Raw genomic sequence first — 18,274 nt, 5'->3', positions numbered from 1 at the left:
AAATTAGTCCCATCACATTGCTTTGACCTGCGTGATTATTTTGACCCGCCATTAGCTGAAAAAGATCTCTAAGAGGAGTACCTTATCACCATTAAATTTAATATGATGATCAAAGGTGATCTGAAACTGGGCATGGCAAGTTAGACCAAACAATACTACTTCCTGTTCGTCAAACATTAGGAGGAAAAGTTTATTACCAATGGATAAGACAACACTTTTTTATGTGTGGATTTTCCCTTCCGTTTTATAATTTGCTTAAACTTTCCCTTTATGAATAGTTTAAACCGCACCTTAAACGTGTCATGATTAATTACTAACTGACAATCCTATCTTGTCTCCATTTTAGCTGAGGCTTAACTTGATTTTTTGAGCCCAAGGTGATTTGGCTTATTTCCTGTAGTCTATAATCATCTTTAGAAATTCCCTATTCTTCACCTTAAAGTTTTATATCTTAAAGATATAAAAATCATTTAAGTAGCAAATATGGTTGTCGTTCAAATCACCCTTGTATTTTAAAAAAAGCAAACTAAGCAGCAAACGATGTTTCGATTTGAGTCAGCAATTTTGATACAGAAACCAATTTTGTGGTCATTAACTAAAAAGCTAAATTTAAACTAATTGAATTTAGGAATGAAGTATAGAAAGCCATCAGTTTGCTTGATAAATATTTATATCAGACTTGATAATTCACGTTTTTTCGTACGGAAAGCAAAAATTCCTTAAATTCGAATTTCATATCCTAACTTTACCGTACTTATCATTACGTATCTCCTCCCATATATTTCATCCATGAAAAGAGGAACATTCAAAAGTTTGTAATGAAAGGTACGAACAACTTTCATCAAAAAGGAACAAGTTGACAATAAGTTATTTACATATCGAATGTCATTTTTTTATTCTCCCCTTCAAAAGATATTATGAATTACTCGACGATCTAACTTTGATACTTTTCTCCATTTGATTATCTCTGAAGTGGAATTTTATACTTTCTTATTACCGATGCTTTGAAGTTCACATCTACTCAAACATTTCCAATACGAGATTTAACATACTTCATTGTTCTCGCCGATTACTTTAATGCAAATTTAAATTTTTTTTTTGGAAATTATGTTTTGTCATTGTGACATATTCATTTGTAGATTTCGATGAAAGAGAACGGTTGACAAAAGAGGAGCTTGAAATTGCAGAGTTAGGAAAACCACGTTTAGGCAAATTCAAACGATGTCAAATTACTATCAGGGAAAGCAAGGAATTTCGGGTTGACAGCTTTTCAAACGTTATCAATAAATAAGGATATTTTAGTTGGTAGTTAATATAAATGATAGAATTTGAAATGGTGAAGTTTAGATTTGATGAAAATTTAAATGTATCTTGTTTAAGTGTCCTAATATCAAGAAAGCTAATATCAATGCGGAGATTTCTAACATATTTGAAGTTCATGTCAAAATACATACTTTCAGAGTGTAATCGATCGCATGTTACGGAATGCCAATACATCGTTTATGCTCGGTACCACAAGTTGGCGTGAACAATTTATTGATGCTTTGACTGTTCATGCCGGTATGGTCATTGATTCTCATTTAATCTTTTCCATATAACACGTATTTTTTTATTTTATGGGTACTTAACAATTCAACCTGATTGAAGTTGAACGATTCTTTTTTAAAAAATCGTATACTCAGTTATCTGTGCCATATAATAGTGTGAAAAATGAACTTTTCACTAAAATAAATACAATGGTAGTGAAAGAAATATTTGGTTCTTTCCTTTATAGATTTTGAGGATGACGAAAGCACTGATCAAGAAGAGAAGGGTAAAGCAGAAGGGAAATCGAAACCGATGTTTTTTGATTATTTCAGGCATTTCTTGTCTCTACCATGGAAATTATTGTTTGCAACTATACCGCCAACAGATGAGTGTCGTTCGTATCTTTTTTATTTTGTTATAAAATCCTTGTGCTTTTAAATAGGAATAAAAATGAATTTCAGATTACTGGAATGGCTGGGCTGGTTTCATCGTATCGATCTTTTTAATCGGTGCGCTGACAGCCGTTATTGGTGATTTGGCATCACATTTTGGATGTTGGGTTGGTCTGAAGGATGCTGTTACGGCTATTTCGTTTGTTGCGCTTGGTACCTCCATTCCAGGTCATTTGGTTTCTCATAGATTTGTTTGACAAAGCTTTTCAGTGGACACTTTATTAAAGTCACCAAGTGGAAGAGGTGAATAAGTAGCTTCTCAGAGGTTATGCAACATTTTTTGATCTGATACTTCTCGAGCAGAACTATGAAGATCAAAAACGTTGCTATTTGGTACGATTTTGAAAAAATGATTGGGAAGAGAATTAACTTGGGATTAGTTGCCTAAATTGCCCGAATAAAAAACTTTTAGATACATTTGCATCTAAAGTAGCAGCAGTCCAAGATAAATACGCAGACTCGTCAATTGGTAATGTTACCGGCTCAAATGGTGTCAATGTATTTCTAGGAATAGGTTCGTTAATTCTGTTATCTTTCGATTTCACTTATCATTCCAATAAATATTTGCTAGTATTTCCACAGAAACTTTTTTTTTTAAGAACACAACTTGGTGATAAAATCTTTTCCTCAGGAATAGCATGGACGATAGCAGCAGTTTATCACTGGTGGCATGGTGATAATTTCTATGTTGAGCCGGGAACACTTGCATTTTCCGTGACAATATTTTGCATCGAGGCATTGATATGCATCGCAGTGATTGTAATAAGGCGACGTCCTCCTATTGGAGGTGAACTGGGTGGACCTATGAAGTATAAGGTTAAAATACCAATAATCCTTATTTAAGTAATCAAATTTAGTTAATCACTTGGAGCTTTAAAAAAATAAGACGGATCACCACTATTATCCAGTTCAACACACCCCGACAATTAAATGGATGGTTCAGGAAGAAGTGATTATGCATCTCAAAACATCTGAATGTTCACTAGTAAGCTTGTTAAGTAAGCAGCTGAACTTTGAAATGAAATCCCACTTGAAATTTCAAGTCATTACGAATATGCACTTATAGAACAAACATTGCTAGCTTAAGTAAAATATATATGCTACCTTTCCCATAATGCTAACGTTACGTACGAATAGCGTAGAATTTGCTATTGCAAATTTTTCTCAAACTTCTTAGTGAATTTCTGATTTTCAGGTGTTAACATCAGGTTTGTTCGTTATTCTTTGGTTTACATACCTCGGTCTCTCTGCACTCGAATCATATCACGTCATCTCTGGTTTCTAGAGTAATTCTAGCACAGCCTATAGTTTTACACGTCGTTGTTCCTTCTAAACTAATTAGATTTCGCTTGTCTAAATTGTTATCTCTACAATTTTTGGCAATTGTATTTTTTGAAAATTAAAAATTTTCTCTTTTCGATTCTCGTTTATTATTCTTATTCGTGCGTTGGCTTTAGGACAAATAATAATAATAGTTATCATCATCATTATTATTGATTCTTATTGTAATACTGATATGATGCAATCGTTTTAACAGTATAGTAGTTATACATTGTGATAAATGTTCTTCCTATTGTTTTATCTTATCATCCATCTACTTACAAAATTTCCTATGAACATGTAGATGAGTTTCATTTCTTCCTAACAATTATAATTTGCTTATCCAACCATATTTCTTTTTCGGAGATTGAAAATTTTCTCTCTTTGATTTCCATATTTCACCTCATATACGCATCAGTTTTTTTGTCGCATCCATACTGTCTACATAAAATGCAACCTGTGAGAAAGAAATACATGTGTTGCAGGTAAGCGGAGATTATATGAAATCCTAGAAATGCATGCACGCTAAAAATAATAGCTTATATTTACATCACCAAGAGTAACTATTACAAGATGAAGTTTATGTAGATTGAATTTCTCTCAGTAGCCTTTGTTAGGATTCTGACATATCAACACTTGGAGACACTTCAAAGAGAAGCTTCCTAATGTTCGCTGTAGCTCACTAAAATACGAAGTAAGATCTAGCTTCTTTGTTATTTAAAAGTGACACTAGCAGTGTCAACTACTACCTGTAGTCTTCCTCAGTACTCCGAGTAGACTATGTTAATGGAATATTTCAAGAAGTGAAATTACACAAGAAAAAAGATTATAACACAAATGAGATTTGAAGGGATCAATGGAATTCAATGGAAATGCTTTGTAGCTCAACATGTAACTGGAGTTTACTACGAAATTTGAATTTGCTGTAGTTGTAATCAGTGAGCGCTCTTCTGTTTATATCTTTGATTGAACTGAAATGAGGATTTATTGAGAATGAGTGGTCAGGTAAATGTGTCCAAAATCATACCAGAATTAAGGAAGAAGCCTTCAGAAGTTTCTACTAAGCTAAGATATTGCAACGAATCAAACAAACTATGGCTTTTTTTAAGTCAATCAAAAGGAGTTTACAGCAGTCACTGATGTAACTGCATTGCTACGATAAAAAACGCCAAGTCACACAACCGGATATTCCAGTCCTGATGTTTTGGTCATACAGTATGAACTATATATTTCCAGTTTTCTCTTGCCGAGTTGATCAAACTGAGCTATGTTCTCCCTTTTTGTAGTCAATAAATTTCAGAGTTTGTTCCTCTCCTGCTCCATCAACTTAAATTGATCTCTTCTTTCTTTTTTCTCCCAAAAAAAGTGCCGCCGGTTATATGAAGGTGAGTTACCGGATGAAGATCAGTCCGGAAAATGATAAATCCAGCCAAAGCACTGTAGTTAACATTTTTAAGACGTTCAGCAGCATCACGAATTACTCCGCAAGGCAGTTGAACCAGCAGTTTCTGAAAATTCTTTCTATAATTAATCATCACTATCGCTGTTTCTTGATGTATGTTAGTTGGTTGAGTGACCAATGTGTCCACAAAATGAGTAACCATTCCAACAAACAGAAGATACTTGCTTAGGATGAAAGTAATTACTAGCTGAAATGAAGGTATGGTATATGGAAGCAATACAAAAATAACATCGTATATTTCAAATGATTATAGGAACTAATTGTTTAGGATTAATTGGTGACGTCAGCAATAGAGAAATACTGAAGACGCTAAAATATTCAATATAATGTTAATCAATGCAAGATGTTAATGAAGATAATTGGATATGAAAAATTGATTATTTGAATCTTTCAAACTATTCAGATATACTAATATTCCAGTTCAAAAGTATGAGATATTGGGAAGACATATAAATATCTACAATTGTGTTAGAGATTCCCGAAAGCAATCTAGGCTTCGGATTAAACAGAAGAGAATAAGGAGTTTATTTTAAAAAATCAGATTTTGAATCATTTCACTTTAGAGTACTTTTCTAGCTCAATATATTAAGGTTCAATTGATCAGGTTTATAAAACTATTAGTTCCTTAGTAGACTATGAAAAATAAAACACCAACATCAGGCAGTTGTTTCAGTTGATCATATACAGGATCATCAACCAGTCCTGAAGGACTATTACCGATTTCATTGTTATTGTCTGATTGTTTTGGGTGTTTTGGGCTTGCTTGAATTGGCAGCCGACTGGACTGTAACTGAAATCATCTCCAGTGTCCATCAAATTTTAAATTTCGAAGGATAAGGAAAGCCACAAAATGAATGGAATGAAAATATTGTGAATTTTTTTGTGCAATAAAGAATAAGCAAGGAGGAAGGGATTGGATGGCTTAAATTAAAAATAAAAAAATAGAAATTCTAAGAAATTCTTTGACGGGAAAACAAAAAATGCTATTTGAAATATCAATGTAAAATTCCCACTACGAAATCCGGTCTCAGGCATTTAATCCGGATATGAGAGTAGTAATATCTCAGAGACGGGTTTCGGAAGCATAATTGCGATTTATTATATAATCTTGGTGGTATTATAGTAATTTCAAAACACTATCAGTCTCAAAAATTTCCTCATTATATTGCCAGTAATTTTATGTAACTGGATGGTTCTCTGTAAAATGGCTGAAAATACGATGGGATCATGATGAAATACAAAATTTGAACTATTAACCTCAGTACTAGTGACGACTACATCCTCTTGTTCTGGTACCATGGAATTGATTCTCTTGACATGAGTAATTGTATGCTTGCGGACTGGTCTCCTGCAAAAAAATCTTGCAATACAAAACTTACTTCTTCATTTGTAAGTGGCCATGTTATTTCAACCTTCCAATTAATACATGAAAAATAAAAAAAATTAAATTCTATGTGATAAGATTTACCTGTGCTTCTCGCTAATTGTTTGCAAGGTAAGCCGTATCGCTTCACGTGCGGCTAAAAAAAGTAATTTGAAAAGAATGGAAAACTGTGTCACATCACCAAAACAGTCACGTCAAATGTGTATTTTACTCATACATTACTCCGCTTAAATAGTACAACGTCAGTAATTCTTCCTATCCTCTCATCTCAACCTCGCTACTATTCAAAATTGTCACTTTTAAGCTGCAATAAAATTTTATCTAATATTTTTGCAGTTATAATGCATGATTTGAATAGTTGATATGCAAATTTATCTTGGCATTAATAAAAATTTACTTCAACATTTTTGTAACCGAAAAAAAAGGAAAAGCCTACCTTTTGCAGCCTTTCGTTTGCGCCGCATTGTCATATCGCTGCGTTGAACTAATTTCCTGAACTTTGGAATCATATAAATTGAAACATTCCAACCTGTTGACAAGGATAAAGATTAAAGAAAATCCTTTATTTGAGATGAAAGGGACTATGGGATAACTTGGGACATTCCTATCTATGTGTGAGACTAAACTTTACAGGGAGTTCATGAAAAGAGATCAAACAGTGCACTGGATAATTATCAGAAAAAATATACATTGGCGCATTACTGTAGATTAAATACTAGCGCCAACTTGCCGTATTGATTACAAAATGCAGGGAGTGCAAAACAGCCTTAATTCTTTGATTTTGCCTCAATTATTTACCGAAGATTAATAAAAAGTACTTCTGGTGGAAGTACCACAAATTTCAAAATTTCGTTCCAATGAAACAGGATGATATAAAGATTAAAATACGGAAGACTGATTAAAGAATCAGTGCTGAAAAGACTGCGGGAACAACTAACTCAAATGAGTACCTGGCGTTCAGTTTTACAAAATCAAATGCTTTAAAAAAGAATTCGTTGCAGTCTTGAGATAAACAAAGTTTAAAAAGCACACCGATAGATATTTAAAATGAAATGAAATCTTGATGAACTATAAATGATTTTATATTGGTGAAAAGAAAGTCGCATTCAAAAACTTTTCAGTGCACAAATAAAATGACCGAGTCGTGGCGTTGTTGTCACCTCATCTCAGCACCAGCAGAATGAAGTGATTTCGCATTGTACCACTCCACTTTCTTCATCGCTTAAAAAAATCAAGTTAGATTCAAGCATTTGCTGTAATTTGATTGAATTAGTGGCAATCTATGATAGGTAAGAATTTCGTATTGTTTTTTAAACTTATTTATCTTAAATGGCTGAAAAAAATTAATTGGAACTAATACATTAAAGTGATTCATTTAATTCTAACTTGATTTTATCAATTACAATTCCTAAAGAATTATAAGAATAAAATGCGAATGATACTGTAATAACAGATGAACAGTTATTCATTTGCTGCAAAGAAGCATAAAGGCTACAGGAGATATTTGGTAAATTCTCAACAACGGACCGTAATAAACGAAAATGAAGATGAGATAACCTCCAATTAGGAATCCTTTGAACTAAGTAAGGTAATGGTAGTAAGTGACAATAAAATAATTGACGGAACAATGAAGAATAGAGACGATTATTTAATCGTCTAAATATAAATAGAAATAAATGCCAACTAATTTTAAAAATTAAAGTCGACAAGAAAAGGAATGTTTGATAAACAACTGTGATATTAGACTTATAATAACTTATAATAATTATAAAATTTGAATCGAATATGTTTCCGAATATTTCTATGAATTTACTATGAATAACTTTTTTTGATAATTTACAATTTTAAATGACTTAGTTGAAAAGTAATGAAATTTTGAGAGTGATTTGAAGATTTTTAAATTACTGTACTTTTCAGCATTTTGACATAAAGAAACACGATTTCCTGAAAGAATTAGCTCAAGGTGAATTTTTTGACAGATTATTTCAGTGGCATAAGATTAGAAGGCTTTCTTGAGAACAATGATAATATTAAGGAAATGATCCGAAATGTCAATATTTCACTACCTTTAAAGACAACTAATATGCCTTCAAAGTGGAAGAACTATAATCTTGATCTTTTGATATTCCATTTAGTTTTAGATATTGGCTGATCCCTTATTACAATGTTTTCGAACTCTGACAGTGCATTTACTTCTTACCAATCAAAATTGCGTAGATTTCTAGCTTTTGCTCTTTGCATAGCAAAGCTTTGCAAGTAAAAAAGTTGCTAAAGTCATATTGTTACAAGCACTAGGCTCCTATTCTCCTGGACTGAAATATGAATTGATCGTAAAAAATGAGTACATTACGAACGGTAAAGTTTTGATGAGTTTTCTACCGTAACGAAATGGCTGAAAAGGGAAAACAATCAGTGTTAAAAGAAGTGGTAACATAGCGGTGTAATGTAATATAATGTAGAGGTTAAACCAAGAACTGGCCAAATGGTTGGAAGATGCCAAATTTCATACTGTGCCTTGTAAGAGATTTGGTCGAGAGATAAGATTGTATTTACTTTCAAAAAGTGTTCTATTGAATCCCAACACTGTTAAGCATATCCTTTAGACTTACGCATTTGGCTTATTTGCATTTTCGGTAATGTGCTAATTAGATGAAATTTTCTTTTATTCAACGATTTAAAAATTATAATCATTTTTTAGAAAGCACTTGCATTTGACTGTAATAATCTTGTTGGAAAGAATTATTATAATTTACCGGAATTGTTGCAATTAATTCCTGTCAGGAATTATAATCCTATTGAAATTCTGTTGATAGTGTTGGTACACGACTCCAACGAATCTTGCAGTGGAATATTAGTCATGGGAGAAGTGTTCATAACTGTATAATAAGATAAATTTATAAAAAAAGATTTCATGTTGAAAAACTGAAATTCAAGCACCTCCTTCATAGTTAAGATACTTCTCACAAGCATTTCTTTTATATTCCAACTACGACAGCTGTAATGATTAACTCCGAACTGACTAAAAACAAATAAGGGCGATAAGTTAGTGACAAGTCACAATACACTGGCAGCCATAATCAAGGCGAGATGGTGTGCAAATGTAAATTTGCTGAACTCAAAGTTCAATTTCAACGACTGAATAGTAAGAACGTACATGTGGTGTCATCATGTCGCCCTTATTTGTTTTTCTCCTATACATAATCATTGCTCCCCAGAACTTCCGGCCAGAAGTACCGCATCTTCCTTCATTCATCAATTGATTTAATCAAAGCAAGCATATGCTTGCTGTACATATTCAATAACTAATAAAATAACCTATTTTTACATCTGTTACCAACCTTGATTTCATAAGCAACAAATTAATGACAACTGCAAACTTCGGAATGTGATTTACGAAAAACCGAAACTTGTTTTCGGACTTGTTTTTCCACAAAAGTTCTAGGCCTAAAATTTCACGACCGTTGATTCATAGTAATTAAAGTTCACGTTTAATTCTGTGCACATTTTACACCCGAATTTTTGCATAGAAAAGCTTAAGCATTATTTTATTCGCCAAAAATTCGAAGAAAGCAAATCAACAAAAATCAAAACAATGACGGTTAAAACGATAGGCATTTTAATTTTAAGTATGAATTTCAGAAAACCAGATTCCCATTGTTTAACAAATAGATAAAACTGAATTACAATTAATAAAAAGAAGGAAACTGGTTGGCTTATAAGCATAAAATCAGATTGCTTTTGTTTTCTTTTATTGCATGGAGCACAACTTTTTTGATTAAGTAATCTCAGTGGCATTCCAAATAATATCTTGACAAAGACACTCTACATATCAGGTAACTGACCACCACCTGCTGAACGAGGATTTTTGACCGTTTGATCAATACTTAAAACAAGACATGCTGCTTCAGTTGCCGCTGTCAGCGCATTCTGAAAATGATGCTTAGCGACTGATAATTTGCAGACAAAAAAAAGAAAATGAATAACAAAATTTAAGCATTGCACAGGAATAGCGGTCCAAACTTTCCATATAGCCAGTCCACAAACTAGGTGCTGGGAACTGAAAATTTGTTTATCTTAAAATTCTTGTTTTTGCTACCTTGAAACTAGTTGTATCTTACAAACTGATCTAAGTTTATAATATGTATGTCCAACTGTTGTCCTCAGTCACTGTCCCAAAAAGAAAGTGAAACAGGTAAGCTAAATTTCCTAATGAAAACACAGAAGAAAACAAACTAGTTTCACAATAGCTGGTTCCCAAATACATGCTTCCATATTGTCACTGACATCTTCCGCGTAAATATCGATTCCTGCCCACTTATCTCCCTTGGCATGTCGGTGTCGCAATCGATTCAGTATATCCGTAGCGTCTATGCCTGCGTTGTAACATAATTGCTTTGGAATTATCTGAAACATGTCAAGACAAATTGTCATTTTTTTTTCTAAAATTACATAGGTTATTATACACTACTAGCACTAACTAATTAATTAGCATAAACATTACCAAGATACAGAAAGAAATTTCGACATAAATCACATCGTACAGAAATGAAAACGCCAAGCATTTAAGATTTTGAAGTTTACCCATTCAAATGGAGAATGAAATATCATAAAATTGAATGGGAACAAAAAAATAACGAACAAGTAAATCAAATAAAATAAATGGGAAGTTTGGTTCCTCCACTATCTCATGATAAAACTTGAGTGAAAGAAAAAAACCAAACAAAACGAAACCTCTAAAGTCTTGGCGAATGCTTGCCAAAAGAACTGTTCTTTACCCGCGATAGTTCTAGAAATATCTCTAATATGTCGCGAAAGTTCCATTTCAATAGCGCCACCACCTGAAGTTGAATATGCAGTGTAATTGCAGTGTTTTTCACACAGAAACTTCAGCAGCATATCTTACTTAATTGCATGCAAAAGAAAGATAAGTGTATACCAGTACTTAATACTGGAAAAAAGTTTGTTAAGTAACGAAAATTAAAAATTTGAGCAGTACAGGAAGTTTGCCGTACATGAAGAAATGCTTCTTTCGATGGTCGATGAGCACAGTTTTAGTAAAATAGCAGTGGTGTTACTTTTTTCTACTAAGTAAATGAAACTACAGAAAAGCTAATTAAATAAAACAAATCATATAGTCTAAACCATATAAAATTCAAAATAACACAAAAAAAAAAAACCTGCAACAATTGTATCGTTTTTTTTGCGCGTCGTACAATCATGATTGCATCGTGTAAAGAACGTTCCGTTTCTGCGATGAATTGCTCTGCACTACCACGCAAAATCACGGTGCAAGACTTAGCTTTTGTACAGTCCAGGAAAAAGTTATATCTGAAATGGAAGAAATTTAAAAAAAAATAAAACGGTGAACCAATGCAAAAATGCTGAAGAAATCAATTCGAATATGGCAACAAAGCATGGAAATACTTCGCAATCCAAAGAAACATAATTCTACTTAACGTTATCATCAGTAGTAGTTAAAACCAGTAGTGAAAAATCCTATTAATTTCTGAATAAGTGCAATCACAGCAAAATTAGAAATGAAATACCGTTCGCTTCCCACTTGTTGTTCGTAAAATTTACCACAACTACCAAGAAGTTCCTTACTGATCTGACTTACGGTTGTGAGCATAGTACCACCACATGCTGCAATTAGTCTATCCATATCGGCCTGTTCGACACGTCCCGCACAGAACATATCTCTATAAGAGGTTTTGAAAGAATTAAGCAGAAATTAAAATGATGTAGTAGGAATTATTGTACAGATATATAGACCAGAATGGATGAGAAAAAACTAAAAATAAGTTCAGTTAGTTCAAGTCTAGTGTCATTCCTAAACTACAAAGGCATAAATTATACTGAAAGAAGCTATTTATGAATAGAAAGTGAGTTTACGAGGTAGGGAACTGAAGTAAGAATTCTTACAGCTGAAACTAAAAATACCGCTTAATCGCAATACCTGTCAGCAAACCACTGCGTCGCTACATCTCCAATTGGCAATTTCGAAAGTACTACTTTCGCTCCAGACTCATGAATTTTCTTTAGCTTATCGTATAAAATTGTCCACTCAGCATCAACAATCTGAAAAATGAAGGTTTAAAATAACATTGGTATTATAATAAATCACCACTTGAAGCTTGTATGACGGGACTTTAATTAGCATCAGTAAGAAAACAGTTTCTCAATTATAGGTGGAACCTTTACAGAAATAAATACCTTTTGATATTCATCCACACTTTGAATTCTCATTTCAGCATTGTCTTTTTCTGCCTTGAGCTCCAATTCAATATTAAGTAGAGCAACAAAAGGATTTTCATAATGTTTTGGCTGCATTTCAAAGCCTGCATAACTGAATGCTTTCTTGAATGCGATGCCCTTAACAAGCTGGGAATCCTGAAAAACTTATGTTGGCGTGTCAAATGGCGCAAAAGTTCATAAAGGCAAGAGAATCAGTTCTTCAGGAAAACACATACCGAAAGAGATCCACCGCTAACTTTCTTAATCCCTATCATATTTGATGACAGGTTTTCATCCAAATATGAGACGGCATCGACAGCCATTTCAGCGAAGAATTCTCGTTCTTGACTTATCTTGAATTTTAATAAAGTGAATGTAAGTAATCCAAAGAAAACATATCGCAAGTTCACAAAGATGGCGCAGATTTACTGCAAATTTTGAATGAGTCAAAAACATCAAAATATAAGTTAAGAGAACTAAGTCTCACGGTGCCTGAAAGTAAACGGTGCAATTCAAATATAAACGTCATTTGCCTCTGCTAATCTTGTGTATGATCGTATGCGACGCCGCACACATCTTTGATAATATAAAACTGGAACAATAAGGACTGGAAAAAATCCTAACGATCAATTAGTTTATCCATTTATCTACTTTCAGCTATTAAGGCAGTGATCCTGATCAAAGATCGTTGGAAACTTGAACTGCTATATGAATAAAGAGGCAAAAATACCACAAATATACGAATAGCATAAAACACACCAATTTACTACTGAGACAAGTAGTGGCGCATCGGCTCAGCATTTCACGCATATTAGCATCACCATTGACTTTTTCAGCCAGTTGTTTAAGCCGACTGACTGCCTTAAATTACAAATTACTTAAGAAAGTTTCCCTTACGCTGCATCCATTTTAATAATCTTATAATGCAATCAAACAATACTAGTAAGCTATTTCAAGGTATCCGAATCGGCTAAGACAACAATCTACCAGGTAGCAGCTGATTCCGTAAAAGAAAGAAATCAAAAAGTCTATTACGCTAAAAGTTAAAATCCTGCCACTTCAGAATCATAAATAGTTGCATTTGATAATCTACTCTGTCATTTCGATACTGCATTGCAATAGTCAAAAACAGGTAAACCTCTTCACAAGCCTTTGAATAAGATCGAATTATTAGCTGTGGGCTAACGCCATCTTCAATGAAAGGTTTTGAACGCTTCAAGAGCTCCGCTGCTAGTATCACAACTGAAAAAAATGAAATAATTAAAAGATTAACATTCAACTGATATAAACATACGGTAAAGGCCTTGGTGATCAGGTTCCATTTTTTTAGATCGTACTTACCTGAAGTAGTGCCATCGCCAACCTCAGCATCCTGACTTTTCGCTATATCCACCATAACTTTGGCAGCCGGAAAAACAACATCCAGTAATTTCAGAATGGTTGCTCCATCGTTTGAGATCGTTGTTTTACCTAAGGCCCACTTATTAGAAGAGAATGTGAAAAAGCGGAAATCTTTAGTTGGCTATACTAACGCACATCAAACAACAAGTTTTCGACCAAGTCTCAACATTAGTCAACTAAACATTAAAATCTGTACATTTGGAAAAACGCGGTGTGCTGTATTGCAAAAGATTACCTTTGGAATCGATGATTAGTTTATCCATGCCACGGGGCCCCAGAGTGGTACGAACACTATCGGCGATCACATTGCATGCACTGATATTACTAACTATCTGTTGCTTACCAAATTTTGCTTCTGTTCCCTCTTTCAGCAGAATTATTGGCGCGTTCATCATCATTTGATAATTACAGCGACAAAGATTTTTTAAGAATGAAAACCTGCAGTACGAAAAGAACGTTACCACTCTTTTCTACTTGAAATTATTTTCAAAAATAACTGATACCGGAGAAAAAAAGCATCAGGTTAAACTGGATGTTCTTTAACAAGAGAAACACTATTCGCTGAACGAGAATGAAATGCTATTTCCTTGCAAAGACTAGTGGGAAAAAGAGAAAAAATAAGATAGCACCTGTGTACGCCCACTTTTGCTGTGCAACTTTAGCGACTAGCAAAAAATTCAAAGTTCAAGTATTTATTGGCTTTAACACTATGCAGTTGAAGGGTTACAAGAAGTCCTAGTCATCAACAAACATCAATAATACTGATTAGTTAGGATATTAATTTGTGATGCCCCTAATTTACAGAAAGATGTACGTCACCCTTTCTTATATCAAATTCAAAATATTGGTGATCTCTGAAATATTGAGTACCTTATCGACATCACCCTTCATCCCACAACCTCCTGAGTACAAATTCCCTCGTAACATAGATCCATGGCATCATATTACAAATAACAGATTCTAAGCCCAGATAAAAGAATTACAATATCAACCACCACTTCGTTTCATATTTCTTAATAGAGTGACGGTAACCGCCTAGATCCCCAGGAAAATCACCTTAACCAACAAGCAGTACACTCTTCATGGCCTGCTATAGCTTCAAGTTTCACAATATATTTGCTTTAACAAGAAGTACTACTGAAGCAGTTCATAACTGTTCGGACTTTTATACAACTTGATTAGATATTTTATTATTACTAATCGAAATAAACTATGTTTGGATTCAACTTAAGCGTTAAAGAAGAGGACTTAAATTCAGTTTTCCAACCAAATAAAAAAGTTTTAAGAGCGAAATATTTCTTTTCTTATACAAACACATTCAGCACACAGTGATATACAAAGCATATGCGCATGAGTAGTGATCTCTGTGCACATATATGAGAGGAAGAACTGAAGAGTGATAAGTGCGACAAAGTGACATATACTAAATGAATTTTGTTGGAATGATAAATTTGAAACTATAAAGCGGAATGAAGGACTGCAGAGATACAAAGAAAAAAGAGAGATAAATCAAGTTTGTGAACTTGGAAAAATATTTGAATTCATAAGAAATCCTTCAAATTAAATGTAATGGGCTGCAATTCAAGTTATCTTCGATGTTCAAGATAACTAATTAGGAAGGGAACATGAACGCTTGGTTCACTTGATTCCTTAACGAAAAGGTTTACTTAATTTCTAAAATATCCCTATTCTCTTTACTTTCTAAAAATATCCATACTATTTTTCTCTCTACACAGTTGATTCCATTTAACAAATGAGTGACAATCCTCAAAATAGGGCAACCTATCAACGCAGGAAGCTTCAACTACAGTTCCCAAAACATTTGTAATTTATGTAATGAAAGGAATGGTGAAAGTCGCATTTCTAACTTTAAGCAACCAATGAATTCTTTCCCATGTCTTGATCAGTAACCCATTTTTTTCACTTATTGCTGATTTAGAAGATTCATTCAGCTATTTCACCTAGTCATTACTGCGACATCTTTCTGGATTCTCAACACGAGTAACAAATATAAATCGTGTTCTAAAAGTTACGAAAAAACGGAAGCTCTTCGTGCAAATAGCCATAATTACAGAGCACTAGAATCTCATTTCTCTCCAAGATTTTAGACGAGAGGATTTAATGGCCACCTGACTCAAGCAGCAACCATAAATCCAATTTCACCTTCATTAATGATAAAGCAAATAAATATCAACATAAAACAACGAGGCCAATATCCATTTCGATCACATACATCATTCCAATCGACAATTGTAGCGAACGGTAACCATTAATTGTCACGGTATTTCTCACTCAACTTCGACAAAAGCTCCTTATGAGCGATTTCGGAATCATCCGAGACCTTGAAATAATTTTTCATAGGCTGCAGAAATCATTGCAAAATCGTAGTAAGATTTTGGAAGAGCCATTTCTCCGATACAACGTAATATCTTATAGGTAGTAAGAAAGAAAAAAAAAATTTAATACCAAAAATTGTTGACTTCCATTGTCTTGTCAACAGTTACTAACAGTTAACGAAGCTAGAGAAAAAACACGCAAAATTACTTACTTGGAACTGCAGAATTTTAGCAGTTCCTAACGAAGACTTGATTGCAGATGCGGACGAAGCGTAAACCATTTTCTTTTTGATTGGTGCACCGTCAGGACATAGCTACAAATTAAACGAATCCCAATAGAAACTTGTTGATTCCTATCATGCTTTGGGATGATATGGGAAAAATTGGATGGTTTGTAGAATTCTAATTTAGAGTTTTAAACTTGCGAATCTCAGAACGTGAAAAAAGGGATCACAAACGTGAAACTCTAAAAAAAATTACATTTTACATGTACGCATTCTTTCAGTGCATACATGTGAAAAATATTTATAGCTTAAACTGCAGACAACCTGTATGAAAACAATTTTGTCCATTTTCGAAGTACCGGCGCCGGGTCGATTGCATGAAAACTTGAAATCGAAAACAGCATAACGGCAATCTTTGAAACCATTCGTCCGCTCCCTTAAATCTTGCACAAATGCTTCGTATGCAGTTTTGGAATTTTCGTCATGATCATCATCTGTTACGCCAAGCTACAAAAAGGGAACTTATTAAAATCAGATTTTAGAGAGTTATTAATGGTTAAACAAACCTTTTCGGAAATTACTTAACGTTATTAGCGCTTAAATCACTAAATTATATATTACGCTTAAATTGAGAATCGCCAAGAAGGAACCTCAATCTCATCTTATTGTAGCACATAGTCCACGTGGCTATGCTAATAACACCGACTGAATTATTTAGTTTTTTTCTCTTTTACTTTTTTCTTCCTTTTTCAAAACTGTTTTCGAGTTTTATGTATATCCTTCGTTCAGAGTTAGCTAAATTTCAAAAACAGCAAAATTTACCTCATCTGGTGAGACAGCTGCCTCCACCACAACTTCTTTATCTTCGATTTTATAAATGATATAGCGCAGTTTGTGATGCTTTCCTTCCGAAAGCTGCTGGAATACGGTTTGGCATTCTGAATTGACCAAGACACCCGAGGACATTCTATGTCTGTGCACCTGAAAGCGGACGAAATCTCATAATATTCCACGACTCCAATAATGTCATACGCACAATGAGCGCACCCAAAAACGACGAACTCAACGACTAATTGCTATCCCATATTCAAAAAACTCAAATTAATGACCAGAGCGCGGCCCGTCAATATGCAAAAAAGCGATCTCTTCCTTCTCTTAGATTTCTTGTGAAAATCAATTTTAGCTGGCCCGGGATTTAATTTCTTACCATCAAATGTTAGGGATATAAAAGTTTGGGAAAGTTCGTGGCATGAAAGTATTGCCAGTTATAGTCGAGATTATATCCTGTTATCGGGTTCATCTAGCCTTGACCTGGGCATCTGGCGAGCGATATACAGCCTTCCAACAAGTTTTTTTTGCGAAGCCGCGGGAGAGACCGCGCTCTCCCCTGCCGTTTTTTCCTTTCCTTAAATCAAAACCCTCTGTTGTTAAAGTCCGTTGATCTTTAATCACGAGTCCATCATCCCAACAATAAATAATGATGTAATTAGGTCCTCCACATTTTCAGTGAATCCATTACAATGTTTCATTTACTGTTTTTTATGAAGGGATAATATATGTATATATGTACGTATACGGATACGGTAGTGGGTAGAGTGAGTCAAGTATAGTAATCCGGTCCTCGAAAACCATTCCGATTTCCCATATGGCCCCTTGGAAAAATTAATTGCTTAGCACTGATGTGGCCGATGAGATCTTAGTATCTGGATCGATTTTATCACCATCCACCAATAAGTAGCACTGTGATACCGATTCATTTCTAATGTTATTATTTAGGAAATCCTACTTAAATATATGGAAGTTTTCGCAAAACTTTCTTTACGCAAGTTTTACCTGAGTCGTTGTGGTTTCTATGCAGAATACTTCCTCCGTAAGCATAAGGCAAAAGGAAAGCAAACTCTTGTTATATCGGGAGACATGTACTTTACTGCATT

At 33.9% G+C, this 18,274-nt stretch overlaps 4 protein-coding genes across 4 annotated transcripts; 1 reads left to right on the top strand and 3 right to left on the bottom strand.

Moving 5' to 3' along the window:
* Positions 1-818: 818 nt before the first annotated feature.
* On the top strand, positions 819-3,297 carry LOAG_17353 (hypothetical protein; the record flags this gene model as incomplete). The annotated part of the gene is made up of 8 exons (XM_020450011.1): positions 819-825; positions 1,140-1,258; positions 1,461-1,560; positions 1,775-1,921; positions 1,989-2,147; positions 2,392-2,493; positions 2,611-2,795; positions 3,175-3,297. 8 exons carry the CDS (start codon positions 819-821, stop codon positions 3,262-3,264), a joined length of 909 nt encoding a protein of 302 aa, XP_020306384.1. The 3' UTR covers positions 3,265-3,297.
* A 1,324-nt stretch (positions 3,298-4,621) lies between these two features.
* On the bottom strand, positions 4,622-6,615 carry LOAG_00663 (hypothetical protein; the record flags this gene model as incomplete). Its single annotated transcript, XM_003136203.1, has 5 exons — positions 4,622-4,807; positions 5,417-5,551; positions 6,019-6,109; positions 6,230-6,281; positions 6,582-6,615. 5 exons carry the CDS (start codon positions 6,613-6,615, stop codon positions 4,622-4,624), a joined length of 498 nt encoding a protein of 165 aa, XP_003136251.1.
* Positions 6,616-9,852: 3,237 nt separating this feature from the next.
* On the bottom strand, positions 9,853-14,220 carry LOAG_00662 (T-complex protein 1). The gene is made up of 12 exons (XM_020445508.1): positions 14,016-14,220; positions 13,721-13,849; positions 13,518-13,621; positions 13,139-13,240; positions 12,616-12,732; positions 12,359-12,535; positions 12,102-12,223; positions 11,692-11,844; positions 11,323-11,473; positions 10,877-10,983; positions 10,379-10,549; positions 9,853-10,072 (listed from the first exon to the last, which is right to left on the bottom strand). The coding sequence occupies exons 1-10, from the start codon at positions 14,176-14,178 to the stop codon at positions 10,879-10,881; spliced, it is 1,323 nt and encodes a 440-aa protein (XP_020304043.1). The 5' UTR covers positions 14,179-14,220; the 3' UTR covers positions 9,853-10,072; positions 10,379-10,549; positions 10,877-10,878.
* A 1,533-nt stretch (positions 14,221-15,753) lies between these two features.
* On the bottom strand, positions 15,754-17,327 carry LOAG_00661 (actin-depolymerizing factor 1). The gene is made up of 4 exons (XM_003136201.2): positions 17,163-17,327; positions 16,665-16,847; positions 16,329-16,430; positions 15,754-16,121 (listed from the first exon to the last, which is right to left on the bottom strand). The coding sequence occupies exons 1-4, from the start codon at positions 17,304-17,306 to the stop codon at positions 16,050-16,052; spliced, it is 501 nt and encodes a 166-aa protein (XP_003136249.1). The 5' UTR covers positions 17,307-17,327; the 3' UTR covers positions 15,754-16,049.
* Between the last annotated feature and the right edge of the window lie 947 nt (positions 17,328-18,274).

The sequence above is a fragment of the Loa loa genome (genome assembly GCF_000183805.2).
Source record: "Loa loa unplaced genomic scaffold supercont3.64, whole genome shotgun sequence".
Taxonomy (NCBI): Eukaryota; Metazoa; Nematoda; class Chromadorea; order Rhabditida; family Onchocercidae; genus Loa; species Loa loa.
The sequence above is the reverse complement of the archived record's forward strand: the minus strand, read 5'-3'. Positions and strand labels throughout refer to the sequence as shown.